The sequence below is a fragment of the Motacilla alba genome, chromosome 2 (genome assembly GCF_015832195.1).
Source record: "Motacilla alba alba isolate MOTALB_02 chromosome 2, Motacilla_alba_V1.0_pri, whole genome shotgun sequence".
NCBI lineage: Eukaryota > Metazoa > Chordata > Aves > Passeriformes > Motacillidae > Motacilla > Motacilla alba.
The window spans coordinates 47,713,837-47,736,510 of record NC_052017.1 but is presented as its reverse complement, the minus strand read 5'-3'; the positions used below and the strand labels follow the sequence as shown (position 1 = coordinate 47,736,510).

General features: G+C 39.4%; 1 protein-coding gene across 1 annotated transcript in view; it reads right to left on the bottom strand.

Annotated features, from left to right (window-relative positions):
- Positions 1-70: 70 nt before the first annotated feature.
- The window catches only part of DCLK3 (doublecortin like kinase 3), a 35,581-nt gene continuing 12,977 nt past the window's right edge, over positions 71-22,674 (bottom strand). The window contains exons 2-5 of the mRNA XM_038128786.1: positions 20,453-22,335; positions 12,261-12,393; positions 11,182-11,349; positions 71-10,213 (exon numbers count right to left, since the gene is read on the bottom strand). Coding sequence (XP_037984714.1) covers positions 10,017-10,213; positions 11,182-11,349; positions 12,261-12,393; positions 20,453-22,335 — 2,381 coding nt within the window. The 3' untranslated portion in view covers positions 71-10,016. The remainder of the gene's footprint in view (positions 10,214-11,181; positions 11,350-12,260; positions 12,394-20,452; positions 22,336-22,674) is intronic.

Genomic DNA, 22,674 nt, shown 5'->3' with positions numbered 1-22,674 from the left:
TTGAGCCTGGGAGTTTCCCTTTGCAACACCTGTCAGCTCAGATCTCCCATTTGCAACTTTTTCCCCTCCTCCACTACCCCATGGCAACGTGGGCCTGCAGCACACTTAGACACTAACTACCATTCAACGCCACAGTAAGAAGTGTTGTTAGAATCATAGAATGGTTTGGGTCAGAGGGGACCTCTAAAAATCATCTAGTTTCAAAATGCCAGCCTCCTTCAAGGTGCTGAGGGCAGCTGTCATTCTCTAGACAAAGTGCAGATGAGACAGTGGGAACTCATGCACAGAGTAGCCTCCCTCAGTGCCTCACTGTTCTCCTTGATACTACTACTCATTGCTGCTACTAGGGGTTTTCTCTTTGAATTTCTCCTTTTGAAACCAACCCATTTACAAAGACTGACTGTTTAATTCTAGGTTATTTGAGCCTCTTTGAAAATACTTTGCAGCAATAAAAAATAGCTCCTGTCTCCCCAGCTGCCTTTAAAACCACCACTGACAGTTGTCCTTGCCTTTCCTTGGCTGAGGCTTTCCTCTTGCAATGTTTTTCTCCCTGCATAATTCTCTTCCCCAGGCTAACCTTTCTTAAACAGAACTTACTTGAGGGAATCAACCCAATTAGACATTTAAATCAATTAGGCTGATTGACAGGAGGATTAAGTCTAGCATACTCTTGATTGCAGACACAAACACTCAGCTGGAAGAAATACCTGCCTCATAAGGACTTGCTGAGGCTTAATTAGTTAATGTTTGTGAAGAGCTTTGAACACATGAAGTGCTGTACCTGCTTTGTTATTCTCTTTGTTCCTAGTAATGGAGGCTTCAAATTTGGACGTGGCAAAAACAAGGATGGCAGACAGGGACCTTGACCCAATGCCACTGGGGACCACAGCTGCAGGAGAGGACAGTGATGTCTGGCAGGGCTTTGCTCTAACTAAACATCTCTGCTGCTCTGTGCTCACAAAGCCTCTCTCATTTCTCTGCAGGATGGCAGCAGCTCCTGACCTACAGACCTCACACCAGGACTTTCCCTCACACTGGAACCACACCAGCATCAGATCAGCAGGGAGGGCATCAATGAATTCTGGATCCCAGTTGTTCTGCATCCTGTTCTCCAGCATTCTTCCCAGGAGGGAATTCAGGTTGTCTGTGCTTTTAAAGAAGTGCCATTCACTAAGGCATCAAGGCACTCACTCCTAATAAATAAACAAGAGCTCAAGTTTGTGGAGGCCTTTGAGACTGGCCAAAAGCAGCGCTGGTATTATTTATTACCAGCTAACACACACCTAGGAAATCTTCACATTAACAGAAAATCTCTCCACACCTCAATGATACAAAAGAGCTCTTATCAAAGAAGCATACATAAAGTGTCACCCTGAAAACCTAAATTTCTCTGGTTATGTGGGGTTAAATACAGATTCAGCTTTGCAAGGTGTATGCTCCACCAAAAAAGACTACATCTGAAAATCAGTAAAATAACTAAGTATATTAATTATTATACCAAAGAAAATAAGTAGTTTTTTTCAGCCCACACAGAACTGTCTTACTCAAATTGCAAGTGTACACACATGTGAACTGAACAACTTTAAGTTTGGGACTCACAAAATATAGTTTGGACTGGCATTAAAATAAATCCTCAGAATCCAACCATTGTAGCATGCCAGTAAGGAGGTTTCCATCCAAAAAACAAAGCTGTCCCATACTTATCCTTCTCTGTCAGGCCATTTGACATTGAAAACAAATTGAACAACAGTCAGTCCTGGTGATTTACCTTGCCAGAATGAAGCTGCTGAATTCTTTGTCTGTTCTCCTCCCAGAATCCCTTGTACAGGATCTGTCCAAAAGTTCATCCAAAGTGTCCTCCTGATGAAGGCTGTGTAGGTTTTGGTACAATTCATAGCAGTCCCACCACTGATTCATTAAAACAATGACCTGAAGAGACTATTTTTGCCAGCGCATTTTGAATAATTGCTGAGGATTTTTTCTGCTTTGAGGAGTAGTAATGCTGGCAGATAGCCCCAAGAAACAACACAATAGAGGGCATGCACAGAGTTCACACTGATACCATTAAAGCACATGGGCACGCACACACAAGCTGTAAACCTGAAAAGCCTCAAGCAACAGTTATTTCCAGCTTAGGGGAAACAGTCTCCATCACCAACTCTAATCAATTTAAACAGAGGAATGCCCTCAGAAACACCAGCAGATCTTTTCATTTCAAAACATACATTTTTGAAGATGCTCGTGAAGGAATCTTTGCTACTGGCAAGTACATAGGAACTAAGTTTAGTGTCATAGAAATATAACACTAAATGTTTGTTTTCCTTAAAACCTGGATTAACGAGCAGCAGAAAATATTCTAAACAAGGGTGGATTTTTCAAGGCAAAAGCATAAATTGTACAGTTGTTTCAAAGGAAGTGATAATCTAAACCTTATGTTTGTGTCTTTTAAGATTCCCACCACCAGAGCTTAAAAAAATACTAAAATAAATATTTGATCATAAAAGAAATACAGGTTCATTTTCATCAACCATCACACTCTTTTTGAGTTTCTTTTTGAGTTTTGAGAACCAATTGTTTTTCCTGGTTATTAAGGGATTTATGTGAATATCCTTGTTCCAGTTTTCCTGATATATCCTGCTGGCTTTCCCCAGGTAAATCTGTACCTAAACACAGGTTTTGGAATAATCTGATTTTGTAAACTCACCAGTTATCAGCCAATAATTTATGTAAGGCTTCAGCTTTTAGGAGGAGTTTATTACTGTCACATTCTAACATCCACCTCTAACTTCTGTCCCTTGAACATTAATTGTGTGAGTTATGAAAGCATGTAAAAATAAACTTCCATAAAATTCTCCTGAGGATGAATAATTGCTCAAAGTTACTCACATGGTAGAGCAGTTTTGCTCTTATTTAAGGGATTCTTCTCCTATCCTGTCATTAGAAAATTATGATCCAAGTGAGATAACCTAGTGTTGCCATAGTATCTGCTTAGAATCAGCTATTCCCAGACACACAGATATAACTGAGGAACCACCACAGGAATGTCACACACCAGCAAAGGTAGACATTTTTTAATTCACTCATGAAGCTCTGGTAGATTTGTCTAGAGCATTGATTTACTTCAGAAAATAAAACATTTTAGAAAAAAAATTATGTTTTCCTTCAGCTTTTCCTCCTGTTTTATTTCTCACTTCTTTCTTTCAGAATCTTGTTTATTTGTTTCAAATCACAAGGGGTTATTTAATATGGTGTCTCTCCCTCTTTCTTTATTTGAAGAAATAATACCTTAACAGGACACATGCTGGCTTTTAGCCAAACAGCCAACAGGCTCTCATTTTCAAGCACAATTTTACGCTTCTATTGGAAACGCTGGTCAATAATACATTTTTCATCCATCACTCACCATGTAAACAATATTTTGGCCAGTATGTTTCCAGGCAAGCTGAAATTATTAAGATGTATTCGAGCCATTCAGTTCCAGCCTAACACTAGGCACAAAAGTTTCTTCTGAGCTGTTAAATAATAAATTTTTATGCTGTAACAGTGCAATGTCCTTGAAACTCTCAACATTGCAAGCTGGGTAGTTGCAAATGCTTAGGTTCACAAAATTGAACTGTACTTGAAAATCCAGCAATAAGGTTTTCTTGACAATTTGTTATAGCAGTTAACAACCACACACTTCCATTTTATAGGCAAATTATCTTCATTGCTGAAATCCTTTCTGTTAAACACTATCTAAAATGTTTTATGCTGCAATTCTTCATGGGAAATGCCTTCTTACAGTACAATGGCTGTCACTGAAATTTAGAAAGCTTTATAAAGACAGCAATGACAATGCAGGATTAATCTTTTATATGAATCAATACATTTTTCCAGTGGTTATAAGGAGCATCCCTTTTTCAGACCTACACTCCTTATCCAATCTAGCAATCACACACAGCTCCAGTTGCAGCACCTGTTCAGCCCTACCAAGGTACTTCATGTTCTCACTGCACCAAATATTCTTATTGCTTTTTTTTTTTTTTATTTCTTATTGCTTTAATTGCTGAAACACTCTGGGAATAATGCCTGTATTTCTCTGGTTTTTAAAATGCTTCCAGCTCTTCATATCAGTTTCTGAATTTGGAAAACAAAATATGTTTCCAGTGACAGTTTAAGGTTATTAGCTTTACTTTTTCTGATTTTCCAATTGCTACTTTGCCAAAACAGTTCTAATTTAAAAAGAAAAAAAATCTACAAGAATACAACATCTAATTTTTATGATAATCACATGAATTTATTGCACTGCTGGACTCTGCCTTCAACTGCTTCTGACACAGAAAACACATCTGAATCCCACTCCTAACAGCAAAGCATTAAATCAGATTTAATTAGCTGCCTATAGAAATTGTTAAAATGAAGTGCAATAAATTTGTGTGATTATCATAAAAGTCAGTCATTCCAAAGAGTTTACTGTTATTCTTAGAGTAATGAGGAGGCTGTGATGTCTTTAAGGACCAATATGCAACAAACTTTTCTCACTGGCAACCACTTTGTCACACATGCTCACATGCAGAGAAGGTAGCTTCTTCAAAAACACCATCAGTATCCTAGACACAGTTTTATTTCCACCGCTTCAGGAGATACTGCAGGCGCATGGGAAAGTACCATTTTTAATAACAGAACTGAAATATACACAAGATACTAAGAAACAGTCTCCTTTGAAAAAGCCACTTTTTGCAAGCAACTCAATTTCAAATAGAATGCCTGTTTCCACAAAGAAAGCAAATCTTCTTCTAAACAAACTTGAATTTTACAGAAAAAGATTTAATGATGGGAGAAATCAGTCCTGTATGCATTAAGCATAAGTGAAACTAAGTCTGCTTGTCATGATGGCTCTAACAAAACAGCATATATGAATAAGACAATATGGGGCAAAAAATGCTGGTAGAATAAATTTCAGCTGCAGTTCTGCAAAGATTTGTGTTGGTTTTAATGGGATTACATGCAGCAGCAAAGAAAAACACAGCTGTAAGTATTCAAAGGACTGCAGCATTAGAATGGGTTCTGCTACTTGTAAATGAAGGTATACACAATAGTTACTGAAACTGCAAACCTTTTAAAACAAGCATTTCCAAATAGATACATTACCAGAAGGTAAAAAAAAAAAATACCAAAACAAAACAACTCAAAATACCTGGCCACACATTTGCTTCCCAATTTATTGGAAAGAACTGAAACATAACATTTATTGTATAATTTACCTTTATTGGAGGTACAGGGGGAGGAATAACAACTTTTCTGCTGAAGTCTACAATGTATTTTAATTTAGAAAATTACACCTTCAGCCAAGTTACAAATATACCATATTGTAGAACAAACAGTGCCATTACACACTGTCAGCCCAGTTAAAGTGCCCATAATTCCTTTCAGGAACAAGAATGTCAGCAATGAAGTATTACTCATGGACTTTAAAAAGACAGAAAAATGCATGCCCAGAAACATAAAAAGCATTTTCCTTACATTACTTAAATTAAAAGAAATCCAGATGACAAAAGAAAAATATTTAAGAGTGATATCTATGTGTCTTTGGGAAAATAAAGTTATAAGCAGAGCAAATTTTCTATAACTTCAAGCAGACTGAATACCTCCCCAAATCTGGGTACTTCCCAAAAAGCAAGCAGTCAACTCCTGAAAGTTCATTTCAACAAGAGGAGCAAAACCCAAGAGGCCTAAGCTCAGGCGATAACATCCCACTATCTCTCCATCACCCTACAGCCAAAAATTGCACTAACAGAGATATAGGAAATCCACCTATAACTCCAGTCAGAAGCGAGGTGGCCGATTTGATTGAGTTCAGCTATTCTACACGGCTGCTAAACAATCTTAGATTAAGAAGGTCCCTGAATAAAAGTCTGTGTCTCAGAGGAAACAGTCTCTGCTGTACTGCCAAGCTTCAATCACAGGTCTCCTGGGCACACATTTTTAAATATTAGGAGACTAAATATATGTGCAATGACCAAATTCCCATTGTTCATTTTCAGACAGTTATGCACCATGCAGTGTAAAGCACCAGTCTTTTGCAGTTTCACATGCCTAAACGTTTCCAAAATTTTTTGTTCATTCCCATTTCAAAGGCCAGAATTTCCTGAAGGAAAACACATTAACATGTGAAGATTTCACCATGTTTCAAAATTGGGAGTGATCCAAGGGGGTAAGAGGCCAATGATAGTAGGCAGATGACAGGTGATAGAAAATATTAGGTGAGGTCTAGGACCAATGAAATGTAGCAGCATATGGGAAAGTGAAGAAGCTGACCTTGGTGCAAATGGGGGATATCCAGGGACCACTTTATCTTCAGGCAGTTGAAGAGCTAAAAAAGCAGCTCTGTCTATCAGGCATGTGTTTTACTACCAAATGAAACATTGATTCAATTCTACATGCCTGGATCTTTGTGCTTGCTTCAAATCTGAGAAATATTACAGTTAGGGCATGAAAATATGTAATCAAGCTTAAAAGCTGCAACCAACTAAAGAAGACCCAAGTCAATGGTTAAAGATGATGGAGAGCCTCTGCTTTCTAAAAGGAGAGTATTTTTTGAAGAGTCAATACCAGATAAAGAAATAACCCTGGAATAATTAGAACTTGATCAGGATCTCCATTATGAGTTAGGAACCAAACAATACCTTTTAAGAGGCATGAAAGGATTCCTACGCAGCTGATTTGCTAAAGCTGGGAGCAAACAAACAGGTTCTTGCCTCCTATTGCCTTGGACCCAGCAAATCCTCTGGAAGTGGAACTTTCCCGTTGAGGTCTGCAATATTAATTAATATTTTGCACTTAGCTCTTGGGGAGAGGGTTGTTTTTCTTGGTGATATATTCAGACTCTCTTCATTCTTAGTATTTAAAGAGATGAGGACACCATAATTTGTTTTATTTTTAGTGGAATATAAAGCCATATGAGAATTTAATCCACAAAAACTTAAGGAAGGGCAAGAAGGCATATTTCTTCTTCCTAACAAATCAGCAAGAATTTGCTCTGAGTCTGTTATCTCCCCCAGCTTTGAGCTTCCTCAGACACACTGTAGAGAAAGGAACCAATCAAGAAATAAAAATATTAAAGGGAAGATGACTCCAGAACCCAAGGAGACAATATACACTAGAAAATCCTCAGGAAAGGAAGAACAGTAATAACCCTCAATCACTGAGTGTGAACATGGTCCATATATTAGAAACCCTCTTACAGAGCATAAAGATCAGGTCTGCATTGGAATGTTCACACAGAGGGAAAAGAAAAGCCTGAGAAAAGGCAGTAGGAGATGAGAGGGGATTTTCACCATTTTTTGTCTTAGTCCTGCCTAATATTACTTTCAACATCAGCAAGCAAAGCTTGAGGCTGAGCTCTCCAAAGTCATATGGGTTTTCATTGCTACAAGTAAATTAAACCATAATGTTTGGAGACCTGGACTCCCTTGCACAGCACAGAGGCAGAGCAAGAACACTGGAAGCAACAAAAGAAAAGAAGGAATAATGAAGTAGGAGAGAAAGAAAGAAAGAAGTAAAAACCCTGAGAAGCACCTGGAAGCTTTTTCAGCCTCCAGCCTGAAGGAGGAGTGCCTAATGCCGCACATCTATTAGCAACAGTGACAAACCTGTGCCTCAGCACTGCCGCAGCAGCATCTGTACTTACAGGTGCCATGCAGTGACCACCTGGCACAGTCCATGTTCAGCCTGTCTGGAACACAGAGAATGTGAAAGAAAAACAAAATCATTGAAAAAATAATTACTTTTATAATCGTTACAAGCAAATTCTCCACCTTCTGCACTACGAATAAGGCTGCAGACAGGTACTTAAAGGTGAAAAAGGCAACTTGTAACACAATCTCCAAACTTTCAGATTCATTGTTGATTAAATATTGTTTGTCACTTCAGACTTTATTCCTAAACAACTATATTAAAAATAAGATAATTACAAAATATAGTATTGCACATCAGAAGCTATTTTTCCACAGTTTCCTATCCAAAATAGACTTAAATTAACAGAGGATACATTATTACTAGTACTCAAATACAATGTAATGCTTTTATAATATTAGGTTACATTAGGTTCCCTTAACTCAGGGAAGCACTTAAATTCATTCTTGTTTTCAGGAAAAGGAAAAGTCTTCCTGACTCAGAGACTCCAAAGCAGAAGTATGACATATCATATAGCTACTACTTGGGCATACAGTAAAGATTTGATTGGTTTGTTTCACCAATTCTTGAACTCCACAGCAAGTCTTATTCCAGTAAGTATTAGAAATAAGCTAATTCAATTTAAAGTGCAATTCTCCTTTAAGAGTCAAGTGATCTCTACTTTTATACATAATTCTCGCAGAAAAACAGTCACAAGATGAAACAGAAACATGATGACAGCACCTTACACTTTTTGGTTATTCAGCAAGTTCACACAAAATATTAGCACTCACCAAAAAATAATATTCTGGTTCATATAGTTGTGAAAATGTTCCACTGGTTCTGAAATGCTTCTGACATTTCTCACCATGAAATACACAGGCAGAGCAGCAGCTCTCCAAGTGTAAAACACCCTCCTTCATTTCTATAGGCTGTGTATTCAGTGCCAACACCACCGACATTCTAACGTCAATATTATTTGCTAGCACATCACATAGAACTTGAGGACAAAGAATTATAAAATGGAAAACTCAAGTGCTTTTTGAATTTAATTAATTAATCAAAAGTTCTGAGATTCAAAAGCTGGTCTAGGTCATGGCCCCTCTCTGGGCTGTAATTTTCCCCCACAGGATTTCTTTAAAACTGCATCCAATAAAAATATTAAAAACTACATGCAATAGAGCATCTGGTGCTTCCCCTGGGAGACCTTTGCACAGCCAACAAGATGTTTTTCCTCAAGCTGAATTTTCATTTCATTTCATCCCATTGCCTATTCTCATGGAAGCAAGGAGAAAAGGTCACAGCAAGGGCAAGAGATGGAAAAACCCAACTAACCAAACAAAAAAATTGCTAAACTACACTGAAAAAGTGTGTTGACAAAAGGGAAACTGTGAAGGCAAGGATTAACTTTAGTCACAATGCCCCAGCTTTTTCTTCTCCATCAGCATGGAAAAGTCACAGATGCACATGGATGTCTCCAAGAGGGAAAAAATTCAATATGGAAAAATGACTGAGTTACCACTCCGTAATTATGATTTTGAGAAAAAAAGCAAAGCGCTCTTAGAGCTGCTTAACTTCCTACTGCCCAGAGGAGGAAGAAAACCTCTTTGAAACTTGTTATTATTAGACTCTTGAAAAGGTTTAAGCCATATCTTCCACCTTCTAAAAACAAATGAATCCTACATAGTACACCACCTTCTTGTAACAGGAACATTGTACCATCTATTACCCTAATGATGGGTACCCATTGTACCCATCATTATTAACCAATGAAAGATGTTGCCAAGGGACATATCATAAAACATCAGATTTAGTCAGTAAGGTTTTGTATTCCCTCACAACCTAATAAATACAGTATCTGGCTGTTTGTTTAATATATCCTACAGCTAAACAATTTATTTACTTTTTATTCTCCCTTCTCTGTGGCTAGAAGGAATTAGTGAAAAGACCGTTTAAAGAATTAGTGCAAGACGTGTATGCAGACAGCTATTTTGAAAACATTACAAACACAAAACTCCCGGAGAATATCATACAAAAAAGGATGAGAGAAGACTCATCCCTAGAGTGACTCACAGAAGCAAACATTTGTAAAAGACATAAAAGCCCAAATCAGTACTTAAAGAAAAAGAATAGACACCCTACAGAATTTATCTAGTCCCCACTGCTTTCAACAGAGAGACTGCCAAGTAACATCAGAGGAGGTGGATGTGAATGTGATCTCCGTCCTTCAGAATCTCAGAATCAAAAAAAAGGCATGGCAATAGCCACCAACAGCTACACATTAAATTCCCAATTCATTTAGAAGAGAAAACATAAATGACTTGTTAATCAATAAAAAGAAGACAAAATGAGCTTGAAAGATTTCATGTGTCCTCATCAACAACCTCCTTTCGGCGCTGGGCCCGGAAATGGCGCTCAATGTTTATTGTCACTTCCCTCTGCAAATTCCTGCTGTTCGTTTTCCCGGCTGTTCTGATCCAGGGGTGCTGAAGTACTTGGCGTGCTGTGTAGCGCTTCTGGGGATCCACTATCAACAGCCTGGTGATGAGGTCTTTTGCTGCTGTTATGGAAGAAAGCAAAGGAGAGAGGGGTGAAGCACAGCAGCACACAACATGCTCTAGGATGTGCAATCCTGTGCAACGTGCTCTAGGATGACCCTTCTCGAGCAGGGTGTTTGAAACACATCACCCACCATGGTCACTTCCAACCTTACCCATTCTGTGATGGTGACAGTTATAACCACACAAAATGTCCTTCTTACTTTTCTTACTTTTTTCATTAGTTTTACCATGGTTTTTGTACCAGGAGCTATTCTAACAACTGCAGTTAGAGTTAGTGACAGAAAATATTAAATCTCCATGACTGATGTCATTCTCCCCTTCAGAAGCAGAGGAGAAAGTGAAGGGAATTTAATCTCAAAAATGTGCTGAAGGCATCAGGCTAAGTGTTCACCTTCACAGGAATGAGCAATGGGTATCGTATTAAGAGGCATAAATGCTGTAAAATGCTGTGGAACAAGTCCTTTAAAAGACTGTACAGGAATTAAAGGAGTTCTAGGGTTTCTGATTTTGAAGAGTGCACAAAAGACACTGTACTAGCCAGCGAGAAAGAAAAAACTACTACGTGCAGACCCCACTGTCAACAGGAAATTGACACTGTGTTCTGCAGGGTAAGGATTTCATTCTCAGCTTTTGAGATTTTTTTATAGCAACTTTACAATCTAACATAGTTCTTGAGATTATTTTGACACTTTTTACTGCAGAGACACACAAACAAGATGAGGAAAATACTTACTTTTCCTTAAAAAGGGAGGAATTGAGGACTTCATTAAAGCATTCTGAACTAATATGCAGAAACATAGTCGTTGACAATACCACAGTACTAAATTCACATTTAAAGCACAGATTCACACAAGAGAAACCCATGAAACACCCCAAGTTGATCAAGCTCACTGCCCTGAAAAAAGAGTTTCTCCCACTTCAAGGAAGACTGCCACTTCTCAGATCTACTAAAAGTGCAGAATCTTACCTGCAGAAATGTTGTCCCAGTAAGGGGATAGGAACTCGTAGTGACCCAGTTGTATGATCTGAAACAGCTCCTCTTGATCACGGTCCTGACTGCGGAAAGGGGGAAAACCGCAGAGCAGGATGTAAAGGATCACACCAGCTGCCCACATGTCTACTTCGAGGCCATAGCCTAAGGAAAAAGGGACAAACCATGTCTTGTTTTAGAAAGAAAACTCACAACTGCAAGGGAACTGTTTCTTGGAAACAGAATGAAAAAGAAACACAGAGTCTCTGCTCAGTTCCTCAAAAAGATGAGGTGAGCAAAAGAATGAGCGGCTGGTACACCACGCTTACAAGCTGCCCATTATTAGCTACAGCTCTCACAGAGTCTCTCTTTTCCACAACATGTTTCACAAACACTGTCTCACAAGGCCAGTGTCAACTGGAGACTAATTGAGAAAACAGAGCACGCATTTCTAAAATAGTCATCCTCAGATTCCCTTCAAAGAAGAACTATGAGTGCCAAGTTTCCATTGAAATTGGATATAACTAGAGATGTGCAACCCAGCTTCACAGAACAAAAACCAGAAATAGATTTGTTTGAGTCATCAACAAAACTGACTTCTTTCCAGGTCTGAATCTTTTTGGAGACAAAATCTTCCAAATTCCTTGAGATGCAAAACACGTTTTGAAATGTTAAACAATTTTAAAGATACATGTTCACAATGACTTTGCATCATCAGGGGATTTGGAAAGTTGTTTGGATTACAGTAATGAAATGGGGCTGGCTCCTCTTAGGTTGCAATATGAACTCTTGGTCATTTGTCCCCCTTCAGCTATCATTATCTATGATATTTTATGGCTTATCTGCTTGGAAGTCAGTCATATATCCAGCACAGACACTAACAATGTAAATATAACTGATGTCATGCTTGTATTTGTTAAAAACGAAGAGGTTTCCTTTCCCAAATTACACTGCTAGCCAACCTCCTACCCTGAATAGACATTTCAGTAGGTTGAAACATTCTGGACTATTTTCCATTATTAGAAAGTTCAGCATAATTGAAAGATTTATGACAAATTAAAAATATATACACTCACCCTTCTCAGCAAGTATTTCAGGAGCAACATACGTTGGTGTTCCACAGACAGTAAATATGGGTTTTGTAACCTGCTTAGCAAGGCCAAAATCTGCCAGTTTCAGTGTAGTAGATTTATCTGCATTGTGCTGAACCTATATCCAAACAAAATACATATACATGTTTAGTCCAGATGCATTTTAAAACAGCAAAATATAAAGGAAGCAGAAAATTAAACAGGAGGGAGTTCTAATAATAGTACTAATAATGGAAACAGTCTTCAGAACATGGCTCTTTCCCCCCATACACTAAGAGGGTGCATTTATTTAAGAGCATAAGCAATTACGGAAAAAAGAAAACTTTACTCTACAAACTCTGGCACACTGCAATTTCCAAGAAATTAACAGAAGGAACACAAAAAAATAGCCAAGAGTCAATTAAACACTATTATTTCCTCTTGAGAAAATAAGCTGGTTTTTTTCCCTGGGAAAGCAAAGAAGAATGCTGTGGACGTCTTTCTGCTTAAATGCAATGACCCCAAGTAAACTACTGACTTTATGTTTTAGCCCCAGATAGCAAGTAAGTACCACTGAACTACTCAGTCACTCATCCCCCATCTGCCCACAGTGGGATGGGAAGTAGAATCCAAAAATCACTGTGTTAAGAACAATTTAATAATTGAAATAAAAGTGTAATAGTAACAGTAGGAATGGTAACAACTATAATGAGAAGGGGGATGGGGAGAGCGAGAGCAAAAGAAAGGAATAAAACCCAAGAAAAACAAGTGCTGCACAATACAATTGCTCACTGCCCACTGACCCCCAGCCTAGCCTGTCCCCCAGCACAGCCCAGCAACTCCTGGCCAATTCTCCTCAGTTTATTTACTGAGCATAATGTTCCACGCCATGGAATATGCTTTTGGGTCAGCTGCCCTGGCCATGCTCCCTCCCAACTTTTGGTACACCTGCTACCTGGCAGAGCATGGGACACTGAGAATTCCTTGACTTAGGAATAAGCAGTGCTCGGCAACAACCAAAACATCATGTGTTATCAATGTTATCCTCATAGTAAATCCAAAGTACAGCCCTCTACAAGATAAAAGCAAGACACATGGAAAGTGAATCTCCATCATGCTGGTCTAACAACAAAATACAAACCAACAAAAGCTTTACACTCTTCCCAAATTACTCTACTACTCTACCTGCTGCCCTGAAACTAGGTTATTAAAGGTCATGACATAGCAAGAGTTATAGAAATAGGTTCATGCAGAATGACCTTCTAATTGGGCCTTTTCAGCAGTTCTCATCTCCTACATCCACCTGGCAAGCAGTCAAAACACCTTCTCTAATTCTAATTTTGTATGCACTGGTCTTTTACATTACTTTATAATGCAGTTAATGAAGGGTTATTTTAAGAAATGAAATGTTAATGACATAGACAGTGGGATTGAGCCCACCCTCAGCAAGCTGGCAAGGAACACCAGGCTGAGTGATGAGTTTGACATGTCTGGAGGATGGGATGTCATCCAGAGGCACCTGAACAAGTTCAAGAAGGATGAGCCTCATGAGGTTCAACAAGGACAAGTGCAGGGTCCGACACTTGAGCTGGGGCAATCCCTGGTATCAATACAGACTGGGTTATGGATTGAGAGCAGCCCTGTGAAGAGCAATTTGGAGTAGCTGGTGGATGAAAAACTGGAAAGGGCAATGTGCAGTTGTAGTCCAGAAAGCCAACCATATTCTGGGCTGCATCCAAAAGCAGCGTGGCCAGCAGGGCAAGGGAGGGAATTCTGCCCTTCTGCTCTGGTGAGACCCCACCTGCAGTGCTGCATCTGGCTCTGGGGTCCCAGCGCAGGAAGGACATGGACCTGTTGCAGCGAGTCCAGGGGAGGGCCGGGAAAGAGGGATGGAGCATCTCTCCTGTGAGGAAAGACTGCAAGAGTTGCGGTTGTTCAGCCTGAAGAAAAGAAGGTTCCAGACAGATCTTATTGTGGCCTTTCAGTAATTAAAGGGGGCTTAAAAGTAAGATGGGGATAGGCTTTTTAGCAGGGCCTGCAGCAATAAGACAAGGGGCAGTAACTTTGAACTGAAGGAGAGTAGATTTGGACCAGATACTAAAAAGAAATATTTTATGATGAGGGTGGCAAAACACTGGAACAGGATGCCCACAGAGGGAGATACTCTATCCCTGGGAATATTCCAAGTCAGGCTGGACAGGGCTCTGAGCAACCTGGTCTAGTCAAGATGTCCCTGCTCATTACAATGGCTTGGGCCAGATGATCTTTAAAGGTCTCTTCCAACTCAAACCATTCTAAGATTCCATATTCAAAGGTGAAGTCATAAACAATGCAGCAGTATAATTATATAAATCAGCATGCTTAATACTAGTGAATGACACTCAAATATTCTTTGTGAGGTAAAAAAAAGTCATTAATTTAGTTTAAATGAACAATTGCTTGCCTGTGGAACTATGGGGAACAGATCAGCAGCTAAAATGTCTACAAAAAAGCCATGTAAACCTGGACTTGGTTTGAATGGACGAACTGGAATATAATGTGACAGGTATACTCCATGTTATAACACCTCATGCTTCACCATCAAGGCTTAAGAAAGCCAAAAATTCAGGATGGTTTCTAATACCAGATAACTAAAGGCACAGATGTGACAACATTTGCTCTCGTACATTACAGTTGACTAATCCCCATTAATCATCATTATAGAAACTGTAAGCACCCATCCAATTCTGATTAAGCAAAATGGGTTTGGCCTTCTTGGTGGGTTTTTTTCTTTTTTTCTTTTCAAGAGACAAAAAAGTATTGCATTAGAAAATAATACAGTAAAGCCTACTAATCCCTTTTAAACTTTTTTTTTTAAAAAATGCACAAAACTGGGAGGAGTGACTGATGCCCCAGAATGCTAGGTGGCCATTCAGAAGGATCTCAACAGACCTGAGAGAAAGGCAGGACAAAACCTCTTGAAATTTAACAAGGACAAGTGCAGGCTCCAAAATCTGGGCAGGAATAACCCATGCATCAGTACAGGCTGGCGGCTGATCAGCTGGAAAGCAGCTCTGCAGAGAAGGAGCTGGGGGTCCTGGGGGACAAGACGTTTTTCCATGAACCAGCAGTGCCCTTGTGTACTCTTCTAGTTTTGATTAAGCAAAATATTTTGGTGGGGTTTTTCGCTGCTTTTCCATGAAAAAATATTTTTCAGTATGAAACTGAAAATAAAGTTTACTACAACCATGCAGTCAAAACTCCAGCAAGAGGAAGCTAAAATGGCACAGCCAGTTTCTCTATTATATTAGGCAACTAGGTGACAACCTTTTGCCATCATGTGCTGTGGACAGGAACTGACAAAAATTACAAAAAAATTATACAAGTAACGCTTTGTAGAACAACATCTATCTATAGAATTTATTTTCTACCAATAGGGGTAATAATGGTAAGAGGTTACAAAAATTCACAATTGAAATGCTCAATTTTATATGTAATACAAAAATATGAGCATGAATGTATTTTCCTATTCTATTTTTTTAAAATTATATAAGAAAAGTATGTCACATGGAATTTCAACTACCCTGCATGCTAATGTACTAAGACAAACAATACTGAAACGTTTATATACATTTTTAGAAAACAGCAGGGTAGTGGGAAGGGTGGAGAACACATTAGTTTTAATCCCAAAATCTTCAGGAGATTTCTTGCTTTGTGAAATGCACAGTTGCACTTTATCTTTTCTCAGGATGCCAGACTCCTAATCTCCCATCACAGCACAAGGTGGCAACACAGCACCATCTGTTCTTTCAGGACAAAACCACTGAGCTTCCACTTTACTTAACAAGGGAGCAGGTAGGAACAGCGGGCACGGTGGGTATATTTTCACAACGTTGTGACAATCACTTCAGAGACAGCATGTAACCTGTCAGCAAGCCTGAAAACCTCACCCCAGAACTTCTCAGCAGCTCCACTAACACTGTGCTCAGAAAAACTCAGTCAGTTTAGAGAATTCCCTTCATCCCCAACTTCCTATTGTCCGGTCTGCCTTTCCATCAGCTGGCATCACCTTGAGCATGCAAATATGCTTCATTGTAGAAACAAAAGCTTCTCAGATTCTTTTTAATCATTCCCAAGGCCAGAGTACTTCCTCATAGCAGTATTACAGAAATGCACAACCTGTTCAAGAGAAATCAAACCTCTGACATCCACAGTATATATTCCATGCAATGGTGAGAACAAAGCAAAAATAGTGCTGCCTGCCTATAGACTTAATTGAGGTAAGAAGGACCAGTACACTTCATACACTTTCTATAGACAGCCAACTTTGCCCATAAAAGTACAGCACGTGGTGGCCTTGGACTAAAGGCAGTCAAGTCAATTGCCCACTACTTACTCAAATACATGTCAGACCATTAGAATATTGCCTGAGGATTTCTATGCCAGCCATACAACCAGAAGATTATAATATAAGGGCAAATTCATCTTCAAAGGGAAAAAAAAAAAAAAAAAAAAAAAATCTTTCTCCTTCGGTCCTGTCTGTGGATGGCTCCCAGTACTTAATGCTCTTGTTTGATTTCATATCTACCCTGTAAAATTCATCAGTGTGTTTAAGATAATGATTTCAGACATTAATAGTTCTCTGTATGCACATGTATATGGTAGCAAAGATTCTTCTGACAGACATCATGAAAGCCAGTTAGCCCATGTGACATTTTGTATATGGGAAACAGATAGAGCTTAAGAAAAATTACTGCTTACACATTTGAGTTTCAGACATCCCTCGCGGCTAGCTAGAAGAATCTCTATGAAAAATCTTACAGAAAATTCTGGAAGTTATGACACGTAAGTGGTTAAACAGGAGTTTGACTCACATGCACTCAGGAAACTGGCAGTGCTTTGTATATATGTAAATAGTGTCAGAAAATGGACAGTCCTTTGTGTATATGTAAATAGTGTCACAAAGTTCAAGGGCAAAAGGACTATACGAAGTTCTCACACATACATAAAAACTTGAGAGACGGGTTAAAAAAGGGGCAGGGGGGTAATCTCAGATGCATAAAAAGCTATAACATTTATGAAGTTGAGTGTTGAAGAATTAGCCCATTAGCATGTGAGGGAAATGTACAATGAGATGAGTACACAATGACAAATACAGCCCTCTCCCTTCCCCGTAAAAAGGGGTCACTTTATGTCTTTTACAGCTACAACGTAGAAAAACAACACCACATTTTGGGCATTAATTTCTCACTCATGAGTGAAGAAATGCCAGCAGCTGTAGAATTAAACAGTCCCCCACCTAAAATACCTTGCCAGCAAATCTTGCTCCATGAGATAGCATGAAAGAAGTGACTGGCTTCATTTGTGAGACGAAACACACCACATTGCCCATCCTTGGCAGCAAAGGTCTTCTTGCTGAACACCTAGTCCTAGATGAGGTGATTCTTTTAGCAGATGGGAGGGAGTCGTAGCAGCTGTCTTCACACCAGCTGTCAAACAGATTTTGTTTTTGTAGCGCAAGTCACCACCCTTCTGCCTCACAGCTATGCTGCGAGGAGTCTGATCAATGTGGGCAGACACAGCCGTGAAAGAGGGAGGGGAAAAAGCAAAAAGGATGATGGTGGCCTGGTACAGAAGTTTATAATTAGAGAACAGTTCCATAATGCACTGAAGTGCATTGAACTAATAACCAAACCAGGTTTCCAACTTTCTCTTGTGCCAAAAATTTTACAATTTACTAGACATCAAAGTATATTTCCACCTTTTCTCCTGTGGGGCCAGAAACTGTTTTCCTTCTTTCCCCAGTTGCTTATTTTCATGAAACTTAGGGAAATATTTTTTCTCAGATCACTGCTTCTTTGTCATCTCTTATGACAATTAGCCAATATGTTTAAAAGTTATTAGGGACAGGGTTAGATTCTCACACAAAGCAGGTTCAGAATAGACATATACATTTCCTTAGTAAAAGAGAACAAGGATCCTTACTCTTCCATTTCCCATTTTCTTGAAGGGGAAGAACAGTAGATAGATTCCAAGATCACCTGACCAAAAGAAGACTCAAAGTAGGGCAAACAAGTCAACAGCCTAAAAGTAAATACTTGTATTCTGAACTTTGTGTACAAAGTCTAGGTAGACTAATTCAGATTTAAACATCCTCAGTGTAAAAAGAGGTATCCCACAAACAGGGACATCCCTGAAGGACGTTGGAACTTGAAGCACTTTGCTTCATCTCCTGATGCTCCTGCTCCACCAATAAACACATGAAATTTGCTTCAATGCTGTTTGTTACTGTTCAGCACTGGCTGATGGCAAGATTAGTGGCAGCTATCCTTCCCACTTTGCTGCCCCAGCCACTCTAAGGAGACAGAGGGGCACACTAAAAAGACAGAAACCCCAGAATCTTGCTCAAATGGCCTGTCTTTATAGGAATACTTATTAGATAGCAGGTAACCTATCCAATACTATCAGGACCTTATAAACTCATTTGCATGGTTGAATAGACTTGCTTTTCAAAAGTATACTTTGTGTACATGGTATCTAATACTGGTGTGCACAGAAAATTAACAGCAAGTTGAAACTAGAATAGGTAAAATTTTATTTCCTGCAGTGTTTAGGTAACACTGTCCTTGCACAACAAAATACCTACAGTCTGGAAGTTGCTTTGTCCTTGAAATTTGTATTCTGACTTTCAGAAGGGGCAACGTGATTATTTCAGAGCTACACAGTGCTGCCACTGCCCAGCATTCTCTGCTTTGCAGTTCTGTGAGCTAAATATGAAAACAACCGGAACAGACCTTTATCTTGCCCTTCTTTGCTTATCTACATCACTGTGATGATTATGTATTACAGAGGGAAATGAAGCATCAGATCTCAGGTGTTTCACTGAGCACTAGCTTTTCAGCAAATAGGAAAGAACAGGACCGGGTTCATAATGGAAAATCAGCTTCTGGAAAAAGCCATGCACTTCTATGTGAAATTTTGTTCAAACTTTGTGCAAACGAAACACAAGGGCAGGGCCTACAAGCCCACTTCTTCCTGCAAACCAGCCAGTTGCATTCACTGTATTCAGAGTTGCATTCCTTCTTTCATTTACACAGAGATCACACACCAAAGATTTTCATTAAACTAAGCAGGATTCATAGTAGGACCTAATAAAGATGCTATTGCTTAGTTTAAAGGTTTGAGAGCAAACTGTTCCAGCCTAGCCTTGTGCAGCCTCTGTATTATCCTTGAGGCTACACTGCTGCTTTTCTCCAGAAATTCACACCGATCTCTGTGCAAAATTAATTCTCTTAAAAGCACTGAATGGCCTATAGGACTAAATAATCTATTACTTTTTTGTTTGGCTAACCTTGACTTTCCAAAAAGCTGATAAAATCCAATTTGAGAGACTGGAAAATACTTGCTATTTATCTGTTTATCAGGAAATTTGGAACCCTAATAGTGTGTTACACAAAAGTGTAACACACACTTAGCAAGGGAGAGTTGTTTACTGTTACAGTCTACAATGTGAAGTTCTACAATTGTGAAGTGTCAATACTACAAACATTTCTATGCATATTCACACATGTCAATAACTCTATTGACTTCAGTGCTGGATGCAAAGAATGCAGCCTCAGAAATGTGATGGAAACAAGAATTTTTCTCTTTGGCATGAAGTAACTATTTGAGCTGACTTTAATGCTGTATTCACCAAAACATTTTACTGTCAGATTATTTCAATCAACTGCATCATATTTCTGCTTCTAAGCAAAGAAATTGTCACAAGATAAAAATGACTATATTAGAGGATTAGCACACTAGTCCGCAAGATATACAAACACAGTGGACAAAAAGTCCAACAAATAAATAACATAATATAGCAATTTTAATAACCTTTAGTCTGCACGGAAGATGCTTTATGATTCATCCTTGGACACCTGAAAGTCAGATGCTAAGTAACAGGTTTGATTTCTGAAAAATACAAATGCTCGCTACCCCTGAATATCTGATAATTTTTAATTCCTTTCTACAACCACTGCTAACTGCAATGCACAGCAGATCTATGTAAAGCAAACTGCAACAGTAATTTCACTCCAAAATTGTACCCATTTTTTCAAACAGTCCTGCCACAGCACATTATTCCTGTATGGGATTTGCTTAAAACAATTCAAAGAACCGTAATTGGAAGGAAAATAAATTCAATTCCTGCACAAATCCAAGTGTTTGACAGTACTTACCAAGAGATTCTCTGGTTTGAGGTCCCTGTGGACAATGTTCTTGCTGTGAATATAAACGAGTGCTTCACACAGGTCAGTGATCATGACAGCAGCATCATGCTCTGTGAACTTCACACTTTCTATGATTGCATCAAATAAGTCCCCTCCTGGGACATACTCTAAGATTAGGTAGATCTCAGCTTCTGTTTCATACACCTCAATTAAGCTTACTATATTAGGATGAGAGAGACTCCGAATAATGAGGATTTCACTTTCCATCATGTCCTCCTTCCCCTTCAGCTTGGATTTATCAACAATTTTCATTGCATAGATCTGATTGGAATCACAGTGGCGACATTCCTTCACCACTGCAAAGTTCCCATCCCCAATAGTTCTCCCAATCTCATAGTGTTTTTCCACATCAGTTCTGCTTTTAATTGCATGCCTCCTGCTTGTGCTTTCCAATCCCTGAGTTTTGTTGTCTTCTTTACTCACTCTACGCTCCCCTGTTTTTTCTCGTCGAGTCATGTCACTCTCTCTACATGTGCCATTCCCCTCTCTTCTGGCAGCTTCCTCTTTAGCCCTTTGTCCCTCTCTGCCCTCCCTATGTGTTTTAGACATTTTCTCAGCATCCCTCAGAGTGTCTTTCTTTAGCCAACCACTTTGGTTCATTACACTTCCATTACCTTCCTTCACTTCATGAGATAGCTGGAGCCCTTCTACAACATTCTTCCTGATTTTTACTACTTCCTTCCCATGGTTTTCATGCTTCTCCACATCCCTTTCTTTCTCAATGTTCCTTTTTTGCTTCTCCAGCCCTTCATTAACAATCCTGTGTAGCGGCTTCCACATCCTCCTACCGCCATTATCTTTCCAGCCAACTTCCTCACCATCCAGACATGTTTCAGGAGACTTTCGGCAGTTCCTGACTTTTGTATTTCTTTCCACGTGGTACCTCTGACACACGCCTGTGTTCAAGTCTCTATTCTCAAACGAGGCCTCAGCCTGCCTTTCCCTCCGTAACTTTTCTCTGGCCTGCCTTTCCTGCTCGCATTTCTCACACCTCAGCACCTCCTCAGAACTCTCTTCTAAGCCTTCCTCAGAACTCCTCTCATGGTTAAGGTACCTCTCACTTTCTCGTGTTTTTCTAGAAGGCTTCACTCCATGCTCACCACCCCAGCTCTCTCTAGTCCACTTTTTTTTGGTTCTCATTTTGTCCTCTTGCTTTGTCTTGGCTTGACTTTTTCCTTCATGTCCAGCTACCAGCTGGGTAGACAAGCCATCGCTGCAGTTCTTGGTCATTTCTGTCTCATCAAAGCCACTGTCTACTTTCGAGGCCTTGTCATACAGCCTGCTCTTCAGTTTTTGGGACTGCTCCTCATTCGTCTGAATGGCAGCACTGGCAGCATAAGGATTTTCAGGATAAAGTTCTTGTAATACCACCTCCAAGTCCTTCAAAGTGAGAGGCTCCTTCCCCATAGCTATGAACGCATCACCTTCCCGGAAGAATTCAGAAACACTTCGGATTTCTCTGCCTCTCAGATTGTACAGCTTTCTCACACGGTCATTCTTCCAACGAGGAAATCCCAGAGCTTCTGAAATGTCAGCCATCAGCTGCTCAAAGGTCTGGACTGATCTCCTGTTGAGAAGCAAGGTTATCCTCCGGAGCGTGCGTCCCCCAGGTTTCACCACTGTAATTATCCTTGGCTTCACAGGACTGTGCTCTGAATGTATCGTGTGAAAACCATTGTGGGGACTGAAAAATGAGGACCTGTGGCTGCTTTCACCCAAACATGGTTTTTCATAGTTTCCACGACCAACAGGAGGACAAGTCCCATGCAGTTTCCTCTCTTTTACTTTTGAGCCTGCGTTGCGTGGGGAATGGTCCAACAAGCCTTGGCGTCCTAAGGCAAACAAAAAGTAGGAATATTTATAATTTTGCATCATCAGACCTATTGCAGCAATAGTATTCTACATGTCTGTGCACGTGACTTCAGAGAGTAAGGGTAGGTGACTTCAAGGTTTATAAAGAACTTTTAACTACCACTAAGGAGTATCTCCACATAGTTGCAACTCCAACATTGTCAAGTTTGTGAGAAAATCTAAATTCATTTTGTGACAGGGGAATGTCATTAAAAAAAAAAAAAACCAATATTGAACAGAAATAGATCTTTCTTCTAAATCCTCACACTTTCATAAATCCTCAAAGGATTGCAGGATTGCATCCGGATTGTTTAGTATTC